Genomic DNA, 21,061 nt, shown 5'->3' on the forward strand with positions numbered 1-21,061 from the left:
GAAAGAGAGTCAGACACTGCTCGTTCAATTTTAGCAACCAAAGAAAGAGTCAGCCACTATTCTTTCAATCTTACCCACTTAAGAAAAAGAGTCAGACACTGTTCATCCAATCTTACCCAAGAAAGACAGAAAGTCAGACACTACTGCTCAATATTTCCCACTACAGAAAGACAGTTGCGTTAGATTCAATAGTGTAGTAGTATCTGTAGTGTGACCTAAAAAGTAGTAAATTCCTGACTCTGCTCTGATGAGGTCAAACGTTTTATTTTTACTTTAATACTGTCACAAAAGAGATGAGTTGTTATGAAATGTGTTTGAAAACTTTCATATTCTCCAAAGGATTTACTCTTGGGTAACAATACAGAGGGGTTTTTCAGAGTCTGTTTACAGGGAACAAACAGGGATTTAGCATGTAAAGAGGGAAGCTGACGTAGCTTAGAAGGACTGGATGCAGTCCTCCAACACTGTTTTCAGCTGACATTAGGTGTGAGTCAGCTAAAGCAGAGACGCTATGGTTTTAAAAGCATTATCAAAGACATTAACTGAGGTACTAATGTAGCTGATGTTGGAAATGCTTAAGAGCGTTTGATTGTGTTTTAGTCAGGCTGTAAGATGTTTCTGTTTGTTAGATTAGGTTATTACTGGTAGTAACAAGTAACTTGTAACTACTAATAAAATGTTAGCTTAACAAAAGTTCATACAATAAGCTCAGGAGAAACATCAGAGAGGTTGACTGCTGTGTTCAAAGCTCCTGAGCTTTCAGCTGGATAACCCTTTATGACCTACAAAGGCAAACAAAGCTCTCAGCAGGAAGATTGTTGATGTTTTTATAGCTATCTTTAATTTATGCTACTGCTGCTACATGTAGGAGGTTATCAGTGTGTGCCACAGAGCAGTCTAAACTTACAGTGAATTTTCACAGTGAAGTACATGTGTGTTAACAGAAGGTATAAAGAGATTAAACCATTAAAGCATAAGAAAACATGTCTTTATTTAGGACAAAGTCAGCAAGGAGAGTCACCAATTACCCCATAGTGGAGCGCCAAAATCACCACAGACAAGAGTTCCTCTCTGGAGCTTTATATTAATCTATAACCCTAAACCACAACAAGCACCATCTTATAAAAACAATCTGCGGGGTAATGTCTAGAACAGGGGTGTTGATCATTTTGTTTGGACAGATATTTGTGCCGTGAGGGAAAAGATAACTTCACTTGACTGTAAGAACAAAAAGGAAATGCTGCTTCCTCATCTCATCCTTCAAGGGAGCTGTCATTTGTTAAGATGTGTTTAGTGAAATATTTTTCAACATAGACCTCCACGATTTGGCTGAAGGCAGGAGGATTCTGGATAAAAACAACCCTTAAGTGTCTGCACTGGCCCTGAGCAGTCCTATGGCACAGACTGCTCAGAAGCGGCTGGCTGGTTCAATGTGACAGCCAATTAGAGTGAAGAGAGGAGAAGGGGGAGCTCTGCTGAACAGCACAGCAGTCAAGGTTGGTGGAGCATGTCTTCAAGTGTCAGCTTGGGATGAAGTTTTAGAAAGACTGGAGCAGTCCAACACTCCGTTTGGATCCTCCAATTAAAAAACAGTGGTTCAATGTGTTGTTGCTTTCACTGGGACAACGGCTGAATTAATATTAGATATCCCTCCACATCTGCAGGACACGATTCGACACGGAGGTTTGAGCTTGTTTTCTGGGTCAAACCTCTCAGCAGTGTTGGTAAAGCTGAGCTCATTGAGCATGAAATTGGTAAACAAACATTATCACGGATTGCTGAATCAGGCATTCATGATTAACGCTTCTCATGCACAGCTCAGCCTGTCGATTCTGTAGAAATGTAGTTAGCATATTCCTGAAATGTTTTTACTGAGCAGGGATCATAAAAAGTATTTTGTCCCAGTACCAGCTGGAGTTTCCCCATTCTTAAGCAGAAGGAAAATGTCGGACACTGTTTCATGCTCAGATTTATTTTCAGGTGCGTATTAGTTTGTTCTAGAGGACCAAGTTGCACAGCTTGAAACCACCCACATGATACCACACTGATAGTGTGCAAAATATTTGTACTAAACTACTCTGAAAGAAGGTCGGCATAAATCTAAGTGAAGAATATAAACCAAACACACGATACGAAAGTGCACAGTGCAAAATAAGTCCACAGTTACTTGTCCACTGTCCTCCCTTAAATAAAAGACATTAAAGCCCCAAAATAAACCTTAGATGACCAAGTCAACTCGGAGAAGAAGACTTAGTCAGGTGCTGCGGTCGTCTTCATTGTGATTTGTCACAGAAGAGCAGGATAATGCTTCAACATCATTGTGAAAAGTAATGTCAAGTTTAATGTTCATTCACATTGTAACCCTGTGAAGTGCTACTGACCGAAGAATCTGAGGGACTTTCTTGTAGCTGAACAAATAAGTGAAGGATGATGTGTGACTGGTGATCAGGTCCCTGATACTCCTCACACCATTAAACATAAATTAGATAAATGTCACAGCTTTGTTGCTGTTATCACTACATCTTATGGTTCAAGTGACTTAAGAGTAGGGATGTTAACAATTAACAGAGTATCGCCTAATTGATATAACTTACTCCAATACGTTTTTTCAATTTTGATTTTCTATCATGTGGAACAAACATCCCAGCTGACAGCTTACCACATACAGATGCTTATTGTTGTCAATAAGAACGAGTAGGCAGACAACTGGACTCTGAGAGTCTGAAATATGTTTCTATTCAGTTCTCTTGTTGCAGGAAATCCATATGTTGTAGCCTGAGCCTTCACTTTATGACTGTATGTCCATGGAGATTATTTTTATAAACCTGCTCCACACCTTGATATTCAGTGTGTTTAACATTTTGCATGCCTCAATATGATACGAAGCTATTAATTACCGTCAGTTATATACATTGTGTCACTAACGAAAATTTGATTTAGGGAAAAAAACGCATTTGGCATTGATTTTGAAATGGAAAACGGAAAACGTTTTTCTATGATTAATAGATAACTGATCGTTAACATTTCCACAGATCAATCACAGAGAATACTTATAAGTGGCATTCCTACTTAGTAGTGATTAGCAGCTCAGAGATGCTCTCGACAGCTCTGCTGCTGGTGCCTGGATTACAGGACAGGACCTGATATTAAAATTTCCACACTGTTTAGCCCACTGATTTAGCATTTAGCAAACGGACTAAACGTTTTTGCCACAATGTTTCTGATTAAAAATGCTGTCGAAGAATAATGTTTGGTGAAATGTGCTGATGTTCCTTTCCTCAGATTAATTGGGTATGATGTGTGATCTGGTTCTCCCTGGAGCTGCTCTTGCTAGGGTTTTGTCTAGCACACCTCGGAGATGAGTAAGAACGCTGAGTAAATACAGAATAACGTCATCTTCTGTATGAACTTGTTTTTATCTTTACTTGATCACCAGGTAATGATGTATAGTGAGCTTGTGGTTAAAACCTGCTGCTCACTACATTACTGCTTACATTTCATTTATATGACATAGACTCAGTTGACTAGAGGCCAGATTTCCATCAGGTGTTATATAATGGCTATGCTTTCTCATTATTATTTTTACTCTTATCATTAGCATGACTATCTTTATTCTTCTCTGCCCTGTATTCAGTTTTATATTACAGTTGTCATGCCTGCTTACATGATTTGACCCCATTGAGTCCCTAATGGGAATAAATAAACACATAAATCAGAGATACTTGAAGTCATCTTCACTGTCCACTGATGAATTCAAAAGGTCTACAATAATACTGAAGGCTAACCTGTCATGGATTTATTGTTCAAATGAACCATAGGTCTTTAGGAAGCTGTGAAGCAGAAACACTTACCTCCTGCTCAGACAGGTTGCCGTTGAGTCCCTCTTGGTCGGGGTTGTCCCAGGTGGAGATGTAGTTGTCAGTCAGTGCATCCCACACACTGTAAAACAACAAACACACACAAAGGGCTTCTTTCAACCATCAAAGAATGTGTTGCTGTCCCTCACTCCACCGGCTGCAATCTATTTTTAATCTGCCGTATCCACACACGGTGTTGTTAGACGGTTACATAACGGCATTAGACTACAGATGGATGAGCTGTCTTATCTCCTGGTTGTAATCAGGTCCACTCAGTCCAGTCTTCAGCTGCCTACTACTCAGTCAATTTTTCAAAAAGGCAACTAAAGTTTATACACAGAGCAGGAGGCTGCAGAGGAACAATGCACAACAGAAAAAAACAGCTTGTAGCTGAGTAAACGGTATCCTTACGGAGATCAAGATAAAGCTTCTCACATCATTGTGCAGTCGGGGTCTGATTGAACCCTCAGCAGCGTCTGTCTCTGAGCAGGAATGACAAAACTGGGAGAGTAACAGCCTCCTTTGTGTTTTTTTCTTCCTCGGCTCAGAGGTTGTCCCAGGACTGCTGCCCAGCTCACAGTGGCACTGTCCACACCCAGGACACAGAGGACACATTCAGCACACAGCTTACCTCACCGGCAGCCTGGCAGCATGTCACTGCTATGTGTATCAGCACATAAACAGGGTCAAAGGTTCAGTACATTCAACACTGTGCTGAAAGCTGGCTATAAAAATTATATGTTGGGCTGAACATTTCAATGCTTTTGTTTATTTTTGTGTTAATGTCTTAAATCAGATTTCATCACTTTTATGCATGCCAGCCCCACAGTGTGGATATATTTGAACCACTGAAGGTGAAGTACTCTGTCTCAACCACAAGTGTTGTTGTTTTTATTTTGTCTTGGTCTGATAAATTTGAAATGGGAGGAGAAATTGTCAGTGGTGAAGTCGGTTGTCTCTCAATGTGAAGGCTGAGGGTTCAATTCAAGCTCTGGCTGTCCACACGTCAAAGTGTCCTTCAGTAAGACACTCAACCCTAAGTGCTCCTGAGTGGAAAAGGAAGCAACATGTGAGCTACGTGTAACAGCAGATGTTGATTGTCATTATAATTGTCTCAACATGTATATCTCTGTCCATAACTACACAGAGCTGATCAATATGACATCATGTGTTATTATCAGGCTTGTATGTAGATCATATGACCACCATCATATGATCACCATCATCTGATGATGAGAAGCAGTATACCAGCGAGCAGTGAGTGACAGCACAACAAAACGCCATTGACATCTCAGTAAGAAAGGAACAGCATTGCTGATATTTATAACGTTTTGATCCTCTCCTGAAGAATATATTTGTCCTCTTACAGCCAGTGGTAAAGTGTCCTCTCATACAGGGGGTCAGAGGGATTACCTGAACGGGATTACCCCATGAAGTAACACTTTTCTGTTTGTTAAGAGGTGGGAACCCAATTGGTTCTGCTCCTTTACAATGTTGTCTGAAGTTACATTTACATAGAAAGTAAATATGATACACTTTCTCTGACAGCCTGCATTAAAAGGTGCTGATGTTGTAAGAGGACAGCAGTCATGGCAGGTTGTTTGTGTCTGACTCGTCTTTGTGCCTCAGGGAACAGCTTCCAACTTTTAGCAGTTACGAAAATGTCTAAAACAAACTCTGCTGTATCTTGACCCACTAAATCTCCGGTTCACCAGTTTCAAGCATCCCAAGGTCCCAGTCCAACAGCAATCACACCGAGCGTCACTCTGGCTTCCTTCAGTGGTATCAACCTGAAACAGAAACTGATGTTCTTGTAATTTTCTTGTAATTAACGGTCTTAAGTTTGATGAAATAACAACATCAAGATGCAGATTAGTCCAAAGTCCAAAGTCAAGCTTTGTAAGAGGAGAAGAAAACTACTTTTACAATGTTTATTTGTTGAATGGAGGTGAGATCAATCATTTCTGATGCATTCCAGGAAGTCAGGAAATCTAAACACTGATTGTCTTTAGTGACACAGCATCAAGCAGATTTGTGTCTCAGTGTACATGTTTGATCTAGAACAGATTGTTAGCTGCTCTTCTGCAGATATCTGTTTATAGAGAGAAAGAAATCCTCTTCAGATTACCAACCATGGGAGCCGTGTTTACGCTGGATTGTGTTCCTTCTGCTTTTGCTCTCCATTCGGACTGTTTTTCCTGCAGAAACCAAAGCCTGCTGACACCCGACTGGTCAATACTTCTCAGACTAAAAACCAAACTACAAACAAATTCGGTTCATTTTCCTGAAGGCATGTGGACTGCAGGAACCTGAGGACTGAACAGCCGACACTCAGGTTGGGACGACTGCACCACTGAACACAGACGCTGATTTCTGATGCACTCTGTTTTATCCAAAACGATGAGATAATCGGCTCTTTGATAGTTTTATTTTGCATTAATGTTGAATAGTCATCAAATTTCAGAACTTATTTCAATGCATACAGTACACATGTATTTGGTTACAAGGGTTTTTGATGCACTGTGTCAGCTGCATTGAACAGATATGTATTCTAAATATAAGTTATCAAAAAAAAACATTGTGAAGTAAAAGAAAGATTTCAAAATATTTTACTTTGGTTGAATATCTGCAAGAAAGGTTTGTATCTATTTCTTGCACCATAGTGCCAAGCTTTGTCAGAAAGACGGTGTAATTCACACAATTTTTCCTATTGTTAAATGAAGCTGTCAGCTCCTTAAGAAAACGATCCCTTCGTTATAAACATAGATTTTATACAGGCTGATCAGTCCTCCCGACTGCACAGACTGCCTGCATCACACAGCGTTTGGTCATCTGGACAGCATGTTTCGGGGCTGTCCTGCTGTGTTTGTTGGCCTGCAGCCACTGAAGGAAAACATTTTATACTCTGCCTCACCATCAGCTGACTCATGTCTGAGTTTAAAAACAGCCAACAGCAGGGATTAAACCAGAAAATTAAGACAGCCTCTTCTTAATTAAACAGCACATTAACATCCTTGTAGATCTCTCTGTGGATATAAAGACCTCTGTTAAATCCTAAACCACTCAAACTCACTCAAAACATCAATGCTGAGGTGGTTTTATAATAGCTTCCTGTGTCTAAGTGACATTAAGGTGAAAAAAAAACCTCTAAATGAGACTAACTTGATTTGAAATCACAGCTCGGATTGTTACCGAAGAAGCTGGCATGGAGAGAGTAGGAGGAACAATGAGAGCTTGTTTATGTGACAGTACTCAGAGGACGTGGAGAACAGTTTGTATATTTGACAGCACAATATCTCTACTGTGTTTTGTATGAGCCGCAATGTGTCGGCGCAGGACTATAAGCAAGTGTTGCAGTCATAATATGCAATATGCATTGTAGAGCTGTGTTTGTGTTTGATTCTTTATTTCACTAAACAGACTCTGAAAAATCACGAGATCCCCCTCCTACCCTCTCATTTCACACCTACAGACTATTTTTAGCTCGATTCATTTTCACACAGCGTGACGAGGAGTGTGTGTTTCCGCCTCAGAAGCTGCGAGGAGGAGATAGGAGGAGGAGGAGGAGGAGGAGCAGGAGAGGCAGGGACAGATACAGACCAGAGCACAGTGAGGCATACGATGATGCACATTGAATTATTCAGCATTCAGACTGACTGTGGGACTGATGAAGGTGGGGTCATGATGCTGGGCGACTCCTTGTTTGGGATGTTGTGGTCATTATATGTGGACAGATAGTTTTTGTGGTGCTTGTTGTGATTGTCTGCAGAGTCTTGGTGCTGTAATTTTGTAAGTTTATCATGTTCCTTATTGAATCACAAATATTTGTATGTATCTTAAAGTTGATTAATCAAATACTGTAAGATGTAAACATGACCTAACATGCTTTCCTCCTAAGAGCTTGCAATTTATATTTGCTTATATATGCTACCTCAAGGTAACATCATGAGGAAACACCTCATATAAGCTTCCTCCAGTTGCAATCAGAGGGAAACACCTTATATAGAATCATGGAAAACACCTTATATATTATTCTCCTAGGTAACATCAAGAGAAAACACCTTGTTTATGCTTCCTCTAGGTACCATCAAAAGGAAAAACCTTTTTTACGCTTCCTCTGGGAATCAGCATGAGGAAACATGTTGCCCATGCTTCTTCTAGGAAGCATCATGAGAAAACACCTTACACATGCTTTCTCTAGGTAGCTTCATGAGGTAACACCTTATACATGTTTCCTCTAGATAGTATCATCAGGAAACACCTTCTATATGCTTTCTCTAGATAGCATCATGAGGAAACACCTTCTATATGCTTCCTCTAGATAACATCATGAGGAAACACCTTCTATATGCTTTCTCTAGATAGCATCATGAGGAAACACCTTCTATATGCTTCCTCTAGATAGCATCATGAGGAAACACCTTCTATATACTTCCTCTAGATAGCATCATGAGGAAACACCTTCTATATACTTCCTCTAGATAGCATCATGAGGTAACACCTTATACATGCTTCCTCTAGATAGTGTCACGAGGAAACACCTTCTACATGCTTCCTCTAGGTAGCATCATGAGGTAACACCTTATACATGCTTCCTCTAGATAGCATCATGAGGAAACACCTTCTACATGCTTCCTCTAGATAGTGTCATGAGGAAACAGGAAACAAATTATGCTTCCTATGGGTAGCATTATGATGAAACACCTTCTATATGCTTCCTCTAGGTAGCATCACGAGGTAACACCTTCTACATACTTCCTCTAGGTAGCATCATGAGGTAACACCTTATACATGCTTCCTCTAGATAGTGTCATGAGGAAACAGGAAACAAATTAGACTTCCTATGGGTAGCATTATGATGAAACACCTTCTATATGCTTCCTCTAGGTAGTATCATGAGGAAACACCTTATACATGCTTCCTCTAGATAGTGTCATGAGGAAACAGGAAACAAATTATGCTTCCTATGGGTAGCATTATGATGAAACACATTCTATATGCTTCCTCTAGGTAGCATCACGAGGTAACACCTTCTACATGCTTCCTCTAGGTAGCATCATGAGGTAACCCCTAAGACATGCTACCGCTAGATAGTATCATGAGGAAACACCTTACACATGCTTCCTCTAAGTAGCATCAAGAGGTAACACCTTATACATGCCTCCTTTGGATAGTATCATCAGGAAACAGGAAACAAAGTATGCTTCCTATGGGTAGCATTATGAGGAAACACCTTCTACATGCTTCCTTTTAGATATCATCATGTGGTAACACCTTATACATGCTTCCTCTAGATAGCATCATGAGGAAACACCTTCTATATGCTTCCTCTTGATAGCATCATTAGGAATCATCTTCTGTATGCTTCTTTTTAGATAGCATCATGAGGTAACACCTTATACATGCTTCCTCTTGAAGGTATCATGACGACACACCTTCTATATGCTTCCTTTTAGATGTCATCATGTGGTAACACCTTATACATGCTTCCTCTAGATAGCATCATGAGGAAACACCTTATACATGCTTCCTCTAGATAGTATCATGAGGAAACACCTTCTATATGCTTCCTCTAGATAGCATCATGAGGTAACACCTTATACATGCTTCCTCTTGAAGGTATCATGAGGAAACAGGAAGCACCTTATGCTTCCTCAAGGTAGCATCATGAGGAAACACCTTTGATATGCTTACTCTAGGTAACGTCATGAGAAATTAGAGACTATTTCTAATGATATAACTGCCTTAGATGGCATCAGTATGGTATCCTGCATCACAACCTGGTCTCAGCAGATGTGTGTCTTACATGAGTCTGATCCTTGCTGGGGGTTTCTGCCTGTTAAAGGAAGTTTGTCCTTGCCACTGTAACTTGCTAAATACTGCAAAGTGCTCTACTCATGGTGGATTAAGATGAGACCTTCTCTGTTTGTAAAGCCTCTTCAGATAACACTTGTTGTCAATTGGCATGATATAAATAAAGATTGAAACTGCACAGATGCTGCTTTGAGAGTTTCAGCCAAACTACATACAGTATAACCAGCTGTTACTCACTCTTCGTCCTGCAACCTCTCCTCATCCTCCTGGCTGTGTGTCTGGTTACGGATGGGTGCCAGGACCTCCGTCTTGGTGTTGTAGTTGTGGAAGCAGACGTTAAGCTTCTCGTCAAACTCGTTGACCAGGTCCTCCATGGACTTGAAACTCATCATCTCAGAGAAGTTCTCCAGCTCAGAGAAGTCCTCCCGTGTGATGGAGGCCAGGGGGGCGGTGGTGGTGTTGTTGGTGGAGCAAGAGGAGTGGTTCAGCTCATGGTCGAACTCATCCATTTGGCAGGGCCGGAGGTCCTCAAACTCCTCATCCAGACACACAAGAGGTGCCTCCATGGTGTCTGCTGATCTCTGAGTGCTGAAAAATTAGAGAGGAGGTGATTAACACTTTTGAGGTTTGATCTTTCATTTGCATTTGGTTAGGTAAGACCCCGACCTCAGCCAACTTAGTTTTGACACACTGACAGTGTAGGAAAGAGTGGACTTTAGACATATCTGCACCAGGGGCAGTGGGTAAGGTTTACACTAACATTGAATTTATACAGGGAGGAGCGTGTGTGCCTCGTTCTGTCAGCGCCATGGGTTTGCTCTGTCCAACGGCACGCACCCTACTACACAGGGAGCTACAGACCTGCCAACACTCCTGATGTACTCCGATTTGTAATTTCTCCCAATTATCTCCTTATTTCACGTTGATACTAATCAAATGAGTGTTCCTCAACTTCTATTGGGAATTGCATTGTGCCCATTCAAGTAGGTGGGGCACGTGCCCCAACACATTTTTTAATTCTGACATTTTTTTAATTATCATAGTTTTCTTTTAATACCATATTTTATTAGAATCCTCTAATCTCTAATAGTTTTTCATGTCAAAGCAAGTCCTCTACTTGAGCCTCACTTAAAAAAAACTGAAATATCCCTTTAGGTTGTCCTTATCAAACCCATTACACAAATAGAACATCACCTTTAACACTCGTTACATTCACATAGCCTAGCAAAGCAAACCATCACATCAGTAAACATCCCTCCAATCACTTTTTTTTCTCCATTCTCCCAAATTGCGTTTCTTCTGGCAGTGCTGAGATGTCTCTGCTGGAGTTCACCAGTGTGTTTATTTGTCTCCTCCACCAAAACCTCCAACTCCATAGCTTCAAACTTCATTTTTCGTTTTTGGCCACTCTGCTCTCCCAAACTCTCCATGGTGACAGCCGGTAGCACACACAAAATCCTCATTGAAATAGGGCGGTCAGTATCACTTTTGCACCTGTTATCAATGCACACGCAATCATAGTAGATCACCTGCAAAACGCTTACTACTAGCATGTGCAAATTGTTTGCAGATACAATTTAGAGCTTGCTATTTGGGATCTTAGTTGATCGGGCCCTCAGTGATCTGCCAAAGTTGGGTATCTCCACCAACCGGTACACACACCTTTAGCTCTATCATCCTGTAGAGTTCATCATGACAGAAAGAGTGAGTTGTTTTTTTGCCAGCCAAGGGATGGGACCATCAAGTTATTCGTTGTGTTGAGTTCATCATGACAGAAAGAGTGAGTTGTTGTTTGTTTGCAAGCCAAGGGATGGGACCATCAAGTTATTTGTTGTGTTGTTAAAGCCTATTAACTATAATGTTTGATCTGACAGTAGTTTTCTCTCCTGGTTGTCATGGAGGCGGTGTCTAAGAATATTTAGGTCTCGATAATCGTGACTGGTCTCCATCCTTGTTGACAGGTCACAGCAGTCAACACAAGAAGCCAGGGCCTTAAGTATACTTAACCATTGGTTTTACTCGACATGTGATCATTATCTCAAAATGAACATCCTGCTATGATGAAGAAGACCCAAAGATAGACCAGAGATAAGTGAAGTGGAATGTAAGCTCATTTTCCTGCAGTATCTCTAATTTTATACAGTCAGATGGTTACATACTGTCACATAAGGGAGAGCCACAAGTTTCCTGTTTGAAAGTACCATGGCAACATACCACTTGATGTAGACTATTGACATAAACACGGGTATACACCAATCAGCGGAAACATTATGACCACCTGTGCAATCTAATCCAACAGCTCAACCACAAATTATTTCAAGGATTATTTGACTCATCAGGAAGACAAGTTTATATTTGTATGTTTGTATGTTCATATTATATTTTTGTATTTATATATGTTTACATTACATGTTTGCATTTAGTTACGTTTTTATTTTATGTTTATATTATATGCTTAAATCAATATATGTTTAAATGTAATGGTAATATTTATATATGTTTATGTGTATTTATGTTTATACATTGATATCATGTGTTTATATTTATATACTGTATGTTTATATTATCTTTTATATGATACGCTTGTATTTATATGTTCATTAGATATGTATATGTTTGTCCTATTTTTTATGTTTTTATGTTTATATGTTTCTTTTATATGTTTCTATTATATATGTTGTTATTCTGTGTCTATATATATGCTTATATTTGAAATCTGGGACTTCACTTGCTCTGTTACACTTTCAAAGAAAACTTTATTGACTTCTGTCAAAGCTCTGCTCCAATTTTACTGGTGCAGTGTGATGACAATATTCATGAGCTTTGTTGGTGCATTGTAAACGATTCACATGCATGATATGAGTTGACAGTGTCAACACTTTACACCCAGCTTAAGCTTGCTCCAGTAATAGCTGATTAGCATTTAGTGATCTCCTCCCTCCTTTCCAGCTCCACACGTATGTCTAGTTATGGTCACTTATGACCCAGAGAACACCAAGATGGCAACCACCAAACAACTTATGAACAGTTGTTCAAAACCTGCAATGGCTATGTCTTCTTCATATGTGCAGTCTGTGATTAAAAGAACATCAGACACAAGAGTCCATCTGTCAGACTGAATCATTCCCCAGAAGGATTGATTTGGCGTTTCCTAAATGACTCTTGTCTCACCTCATGCAGAGTGGCTCCATGTTGTCTAGACAAAGAGGAGATGGAGGTAGATGTGCCAGAAGGGGACCAGGTCCCAGAGGGACCCAAACCAGTTGGCTTTACTGGTAAACCACAGTTAATTGCTTACGTCTGCTGGGATTTAGCTGCTGAAGTTTTCAAGATTCTGGTATGTGAAATGATAAGAACATTTATCACAGTACAGAATATAATGTGTAAGGCTGTTTTTCTTTATGGATTTATGGGGTCATAGATATGTGGGCGAAGAAAAACGGATTGCTTTATGTAATTGGGTCATTAATAGTGTCATTTAATCACAATGCAGATTTAGACAGATGGCCTCATCCTCCAGCCTCAATAACCATTTTCTGAGGGTCATTTTCAAAGCAAAACGACACCACTGAAAGAATATTTGGGGATCTGGTTTTAGGAACATTGATGCAAAAATAAACATAAATAACATGCATGCATATGTTGTGGCACAGCATTAAAAATGTATCAAACATGAAGTGCTGACAGCAAACAAGGACTTATTGAAAACTGTTGGGGAACAGTTAATATTTGGGACAGTCTGTGGTAAAAATGTGGATCGCGATTAAATTTGGGTAGATTGGGGTTCAGTGTCTTGCCCAAGGACACTTGGGTAGCATGTTGCAACAGGAGCTGGGATTGAACTACCAACCCTCTGAATGATAGATGACCAACTCAATCCACTGAGCCGCCCTAACATGCTCCCCTTACATCATTTACTTCATACAATTCAGCATCTTCCTGCAAGATGGCTGACACCACAGTGATGTTTTCAACATATATCACACATCTGGAAACTAATCTGATAGCTGTCAAGGTAAAATACTCTCATAGATTAAGACAGCATTCATCTGTTCTCAAAAAGAAGATGTCAGAAGGACTGTATAAACTGGAAATAGAAATGAAATACCTTGAAATTAAATATCCGGACAATTGGGATCAAACTGTGTTTGCTCATTTAAGCACGCTGAAGTTTGGGTAAAATTGAGCTTTCATTGTTTAGATGAAGACAAAATTACTATGAACAGGGCAATTAATAATACTAAGGTATTCAGATTTCAATGGGGTACCTATCTGGAAATGATTGGAAAAGGTGAATATGATAATATTTGATGTTCAATGAATCAGTCCTCTATTTCTAATGTACATCATGTCCTCATCATCATCAGCCTGTAAAACCTCTAAACATTACCATGAGGAATAGAAGCTTTTTTTCTGTTACTTTACACTGTTTGTTTATTTAATTCTATTAGTTTTCTTGTGTTTATCTTTCTTGTTTGTCCTGTTTTTTTATTTCTTAGTGTTGGTTTTGCATAACTTGTTCAAAACTTGTGAACTTGTGGTGTACAAACAAATACTGAAAAAAAAAACACAATAAAAATTAACTCTAACTGAAAGAGCCTCAGAGGAGCTTCAAGTAAATATATTCTTCATAGTAAATTTAGCAGACATTAAATCATCCTACAATAAATATAGATTACAGCTCTACATTTCAAAAACCTGCTGATTTCCATCGTCTGTCACATCATTTCATAAATGATAATGTTATTTATTTTAGTGAAGAGGTTGAACTGTTTTTTGGTTTTATTTCAGTGAAGTTATAAACAAATATTGGGAGAACTATTCAATAAAAATGTTGAGAAAATGACATTTAAATTGCAAAAGATGGCCTTCAGCACAATTCTGCATCTACTAATCAGAAAGTGAACTGCACTGGATCTAGACCATTGCATCCATGTGGGCACAGTGTTCATTTTTAGGGTTGTTGTGTTTTGAGGTACGAAGCTGTTGGGCCTATATGGAACACAAAACCCCTGGTTGCATCCCTGTCACATACGATCACCCTTGGCTCTAACACAAAGATGTTTCAGAATGGGGACTACAAACCTAAAGATGAGATTACGCTGCCTACATCCACGTCTCAACAACTAGTTATGATTTGAACCCTTGGAATCTCAGTCGAGGTCCTTTAGCAATAATCTAACAGGGACCTTTTTTGACATGGTTTGGTTAAGTCTGAGATTAGATGTTATTCTCTGTTTCCAAACTGACCGCTGCCAATTGTTTGGTAATAAATAACGACATGACCACAGAGTAAAACGGCTTACACTCTGGTGTGAGATTAAACTGCCGGAAATTTCCAGGGTCAGCGGTGGTCAGGCTTTCAGAGAAGTTGTGCCTTGCTCAGGTTGTCTGACGCAGTGTAATTACAGAAGTGAGGCCTGAATTTCATCGCGTGAGCTTCACTGGACCAAGGCCTGGAGTGTCTGCCCGACCGAAGGACTGATGGATGGACACACTGACTACAGAGGAGTTTAAAAACAAGCTTGAGCAAGCCTCCTCCTTCTCTTCCTCCTCTTCCTCACTCAGCAAAGTGCTGGGTGGTACTTTTACAGGATGTCTGTCTTTAGTGCAGTTCTCCCTAAACCGGTGTTTGCTTTGTATCAGTGCGCTTGAATTTCTTTCTGGCTTCTTTCAAACTTCCCTGCAGAAATAAATACATCTACGTTGAATGATCCTTGTGGTAGAGAGACAAACCTCCCCTCTGGATGTGACACTGACTGACAGCAGCATCTATCAGAGGATCTGATTAATATAATTTGTCCTACTTTAATGGAACATGAGCAGCAGACTCTAACCTTGCCTCTGGGACTCTTTGCAGCTGAAGTGATACTAAAACATTTCGCAGGATGGGAAATCACAAGTCCACAGTCACGCTGTAAATGTTCTACTCACTGCTGGGTTGGTTGGAACTCTGGAATATTACCTCGAAAGTGAAAAGCGCAAGGTGATCTGAGAGTATCTGCCTCAGCGCTGAGGATAAATTCTTGTTGATGAGGTTGATCAAACGTCTGCATGTTTGTTCAGGACATGTGTCAGCTGTTTTTGTGTATGTGTGTGACCTTCAAACAGTGTTAGTGCTGGAGGTCTCAGGTGCTTCTTTGGCATACGGGTAAGAAAAGAACCAATCAGGAGAGCTCATCAGAGGTCATTTAATGCAATAGAGACACCTTGTTTTACTGTGGGAGGGACAAACATGACTACATCACCCAGTGACTGCTGATTTTTAAAGCTGGTTGTCCCAGCAGGAGTCTGGGTGTAAGGAAACAATTTTAAAATGGATTCCAGTTCTTTTCTTAGCCGTGGCAGAAATGGAAATCAAGCAGGTCCATGTCAGCAGCTCATCACAGAGAGAAAAAAGAGGAGAGTGGGGGAGGGAGAAACGAGCAGTGACGAGAGGGAGGAAGAGGAGATGGAGGAAACCATGGTTACAAGGCAAGGATGGAGGAGGATGATGAACAGGGAGGATCTGGACGAAAGGAAGCAGGATGATCGAGAAGGAAAACAGATTACCTGCAGTAGACGTGTAGTTGATGAGGCTCAGTTGGTTCAAGATCTCCTTAAACAACGAGATTCTGGTCCCTTTGATTGGAAACCCAGTGATGAGCAGGGGCAGCTGCCTTCATCCCAGATATAAAAGGGAGAAACAAGAGTCCAAGGGAGGTAAAGATGGCAGCCTGGTCCGAGCCGTGGTGTGTATCCCTTCCCTCACCCGTCCCTCAGCCTCCCTGATCCGTCCTCCCACAGCCCGTTGTTTTCCAATCAATAGTCAGCAGCACAGCGCTCACAGAGCCTGCGCACTGTGACGACATCGGCCCCCCTCCTCCCTCCCTTTCTTTCTTTCTTCTCCCCTCACTATCCTCGCTTTCTTCCTTTGTCCCTGCCTCCTCCGTCTCCTCCCCCTCCCCCTGTGGGCATTAATTCCCCAATATTCATAAGGAAAAGAGGAGGAGGAAGAGAGCAGATGATTCTAGGTAGCACATTGTTTATCTGTCTACTTTCTGTATTCAGTTCTTTCACCAGCTTTCACCTTTTGTCTGCTCAGTCATTCAGACACTAATGGTTTTACGTGTTGTATTTTGTTGTTGATGAATGTCCCACTCAGGGTTGTAAATATTGATTTACATCAGAAAATATAAACATCTTTATACAGAATGAAGATGCTTTACTGCTCCCTGTTTTTTCAAATGTTTTCTCTCTTTTTATAACAAAGAAACACTAAATGTCAGAAAAGATTGAATCCAGATTCCTGTAGCCTACCATACAAGAGAGGACCCTGTACTGTTTGCCCATCAAGGTTAACATTTGTCTTGGCTTCCCATATCATAACAAACAGCAGAAAACACAAACACCACTCATGTTATGAGGGTTTGAAATGTTTATTAAAGCAGCACAACACTGTTTGTGTTGGCCGTCTGTACTCGGACCTCATCAAGCCTCACACATTTTTAAAGAAACTGAGGGGTGGGCGAAAATACCTGGGACCCACCAACAGGAGCCGATAGATGTTGGGAGGTGTTGAGGCTGAACGTAGGAGTGAAGCAATTCTTCAGGGCAGTGTGGCAATGACAGAGCAGAGGGAGAGACCAGAAATCTCTCAGACTTCCTTATCAGAAGGATAAACTTGACAGGTGTGAATGATGCATGCTGGCCCTTTCACCAGCCTTGGGGTTAGGGTTAGGGTTAGGCCTAGAGTAAGGGTAAGGGCCCCAGCCGGAGGGTTAGGGTTAGAGTTAGGCCTAGAGTAAGGGTAAGGGCCCCAGCCGGAGGGTTAGGGTTAGAGTTAGGCCTAGAGTAAGGGTAAGGGCCCCAGCCGGAGGGTTAGGATTAGAGTTAGGGTTAGGGTTAAGGCGCCAGCTGAAGGGTTAGGGTTAGAGTTAGGCTAAGAGTTAGGGCCCCAGCTGGAGGGTAAGGGTTAGAGTTAGGGTTAGGATAAGGGTTAGGACCTCAGCTGGAGGGTTAGAGTTAAGGCTGATTTATACTTCTGCGTCTCCCCTACGCAGCAGGGGCTGATGCGGACTTGAGCCCCACATACTTGTGCGTCGGTGTGTCTGTGTCACGCAGCAATTCTCAGCCGAAACACTAGAGGGCAGTGCGGTCTCTCTGATAGCCGGTTGCCTGCTTCCTGCCCCGCTACGATCTCTGTTTACTTTTCCACAGAGATTCAGAGCGTGTTATGTTAATCTACAGCTGATACATGTTGCTGTTAATCATACAGACATGATTACATAAAGAATAGAGAGGAGGAGATGAAATACACAGCCGATGTGCGGCCGATGTCCGGGATCCCGGAAGTGTTGTAAATGCGGGAAATACAAAGCCGCCGAGCGGACCAATCACAGGGCTTGAGGTCCGTGTCGGCTCTACGGGGAGTTACATTTTGGAGGAGGTGCACGTCAGCTACGTGCGTAGGCCTCGGTGTAGGTACGGGAGCTACGCGGACCCCCGGCGTAGGGTACGCCGTTGATTCAACGCAGAAGTATAAATCAGCCTTTAGGGTTGGGGTGAGGGCCCAGGCCTTGAGGTTTTGGGTTAGAGTTAGAATTAGAGTTAGGGTAATGGTTATAGGTTGGGGTTAGGAGTAGAGTCAGGGTTAGGGTAACAGTTAGGTTTAGGGCCCTAGACGGAGGGTTCGGGTACAAGTAAGGGTAAGGGTTAGGGCCCCATCTTGAGGGTTAAGGTTAGAGTTAGGGTTATTGTTAGGGTTAGGGCCCCAGCTTTAGGGTTAGAGTAAGGGTTAGGGTAAGGGCCCCAGGCGGAGGGTTAGAGTCAGGGTTAGGGCCCAAGCTTGAGGATTAGTGTTTAGGTAAGGGTTAGGGCCCCAGCTTAAGGATTAGAGTTAGGGTAAGGGCCCCAGCCGAAGGGTTAGGGCCCAAGCTTGAGGATTAAGGTTAGAGTTAGGGTAAGGGTTATTGTTGGGGTTTGGGGCCCCAGCTTGAGGGTTAGAGTTAGGGTTACAGTAAGAGTGAGGGTTAGGGTTTGGGCCCCATTTGGAGGGTTAGAGTTAGACTTAGGGTACAGTTAGGTTTAGGGTTATGGTTATGATAAGAGGAAGGGTTAGGGTTACAGTTAGGGCCCCAGCTTGAGGGTTAGGGTTAGGGTTAATGTTAGGGGTAAATGAAATTTTTCATAACTGATCAGTTTCAGGGTTATGAAGATTACGAGTTCTCCATAATGAGAGGCACGGCTGACTTGATTTACAGGCAGGAACACTGTAGCTGTCAGGAAGGAGGCTCAAAGCGAGCCCTCTTTTCCTCAGACCAGCTTGATAGAAGTTTAGTTGAGTTCAGGTTTTACAATATGGCACCCACCGATGATTGGCTTTGAAACAGTGCTTCAGAAACAGATGGATGACGTCACGGAGAATACTTCCATTTATTACACAGTCTATGATCAGGTCCCATGTTGAAATGCCTACAGTAAAATGAAACATGTTTACGGCCTGGTTCAAAACAATACTGTGTTTTCTTACACACTGCATGGGGGTACATTTTTAAAAAATGCATCCAATAAGATAATTCAAAAGCTAACTCATTCAAAAGCTAGTTGTGTGCATCATGTATAACCTGGTATTACTGTCTTAAAAATAAATCACCTCGACAGTAAAACTCTGAAACAACCCCAAACTTCATGTTGACCCGACTGAAGCACTGATCTGTATAATCCCAGCTGCTTTTAATCTGAGCTCTGGATTTAGACTTGTTGTATCAAATCCTCAGCTGTATGAGCACAAACATATTCAGTCACACCACATTTCACATGTTTTCATCACACCCAGAGAAGAGCAAGAGATATAATAATAAATGAGTGAGGTCAGGAACATCCAGCCCCCAGCCAGGAGCAGATTTGGCAGATTAATCTCTGAGCTGGGATTAGAGAGACGTCCGAAAATAAGCAGAGAGTCAGTAAATTCATGATGCACAAGTTTCTTAAAGCCCCTGTGAGGAAGTTTTGACTGGTTATGAAACAGACTGACATTTAGTGTTGCCTCTTTACGACCTTCAAAAACAAACAAGAACCTCATCAATAAAACTGATTATTTCTTCAAATTAGTTTAAAACACTTCTGAAGAAGGGACAGGTGTCAGACAGCTTGTGTTTACATTCCCACATCAAATATTCACAGTGACTGATACAGTTAAATGTTTAAAGGAAGAAGGATGAGGTTCTTCTATCAGAAATCTAATACATGTAAATCTAATACATGTTCACAACAACATGAGAAAAAATGTAAGATAAGAGGTGCAGCTCTTTCTGCAGGTAGCTCCAAACCCGACAAACAGCTCTACATACAGCTTGATTTAGGACTTTTTATCACAACACATGCACGACTGCTGGGATTCAAATGCTGCATTTTGTGCCCCAGACCAATAAAAATACCAAAACAATAGAGTATAGAGGTTTTATCTTGTGTTATAGGATTTAAAAATCACCTGGCAAAAAGTCTGCATCTCAAGAATAAATTAAATAGTTAAAGGTATTGAGAATAAATTAATTTAGAGAATGATTTGTTTTTATTAAGAGAAAGAAGTTTGGTGAAGCTTGGTGAAGAAATGTTTTATATTCAAGGTCAGTGAATTTTTTTTTAAATGTCAATGAAGTCTCAAACTAAATGAAAACAGTGACCGGAAATTTACTGTTACCCAAACACAGAATACTGAAAGACAGTTTGATTAAAAATTATAGATGTGCAGATTTAATTAAAGTAATGAGAATATAATATATCACAAAATAATCATGAAAACCTCTCTCCTCCACTGATATACTTACTGATATAGACACTCTGACTCACTCAACACCTGACATCAGTATGCACCTGTGCCCACCTGCATGCTCAAACACAAAACAGACTGCTCTCTACACCCACACACCTTTATGTATGTCTGCTCACATCATCATCAGTGTCAAACACAACTTCTATAAAAATCAAGACAAGCTTCAGCTCCATCAGACTGTCAGCAGCTGCTTCTTTCACACATCATGTGACGAACAAAGAAAGGGAAGGACAGAAAGGATCTGTCCGGTCAGACACATGTCGTCGCTACAGCAACACAGCCTGCAGCCACACAGACGCTGGTTGTCATGGTTACACTGTAATTACACTGGGAGAGGAACTGAGGGGAGTGAGACGGAGAGACGATCACTTTTAGCCTCTTTGACACTTTAACACGTCCAGAGTGGTGCTGTTGATTTGATCATAATAAGCTTTGAGGCATTTTAGACAGTTTAATACTTTCTGTAGTTTGAACTTGCTGATGGTGTGCCTTAATCCGCCTCTGTCTCCTCCCATTGAAAAAAAGATGACGCCAAATTACCACAATGGTGGGCCCTGACAAGTTCTGCAGGAGCATC

General features: G+C 41.1%; 1 protein-coding gene across 1 annotated transcript in view; it reads right to left on the minus strand.

Moving 5' to 3' along the window:
* fez1 (fasciculation and elongation protein zeta 1 (zygin I)) overlaps window positions 1–15,735 on the minus strand; it is a 29,703-nt gene extending 13,968 nt beyond the window's left edge. Inside the window, exons 1-3 of the mRNA XM_034683995.1 lie at window positions 15,637–15,735; window positions 9,909–10,259; window positions 3,852–3,939 (exon numbers count right to left, since the gene is read on the minus strand). Of these exons, the coding sequence (XP_034539886.1) occupies window positions 3,852–3,939; window positions 9,909–10,237 (417 nt within the window). The 5' untranslated portion in view covers window positions 10,238–10,259; window positions 15,637–15,735. The remainder of the gene's footprint in view (window positions 1–3,851; window positions 3,940–9,908; window positions 10,260–15,636) is intronic.
* Window positions 15,736–21,061: the final 5,326 nt, after the last annotated feature.

This window comes from Notolabrus celidotus, chromosome 5 (genome assembly GCF_009762535.1).
Source record: "Notolabrus celidotus isolate fNotCel1 chromosome 5, fNotCel1.pri, whole genome shotgun sequence".
In the NCBI taxonomy this organism is placed as follows: domain Eukaryota; kingdom Metazoa; phylum Chordata; class Actinopteri; order Labriformes; family Labridae; genus Notolabrus; species Notolabrus celidotus.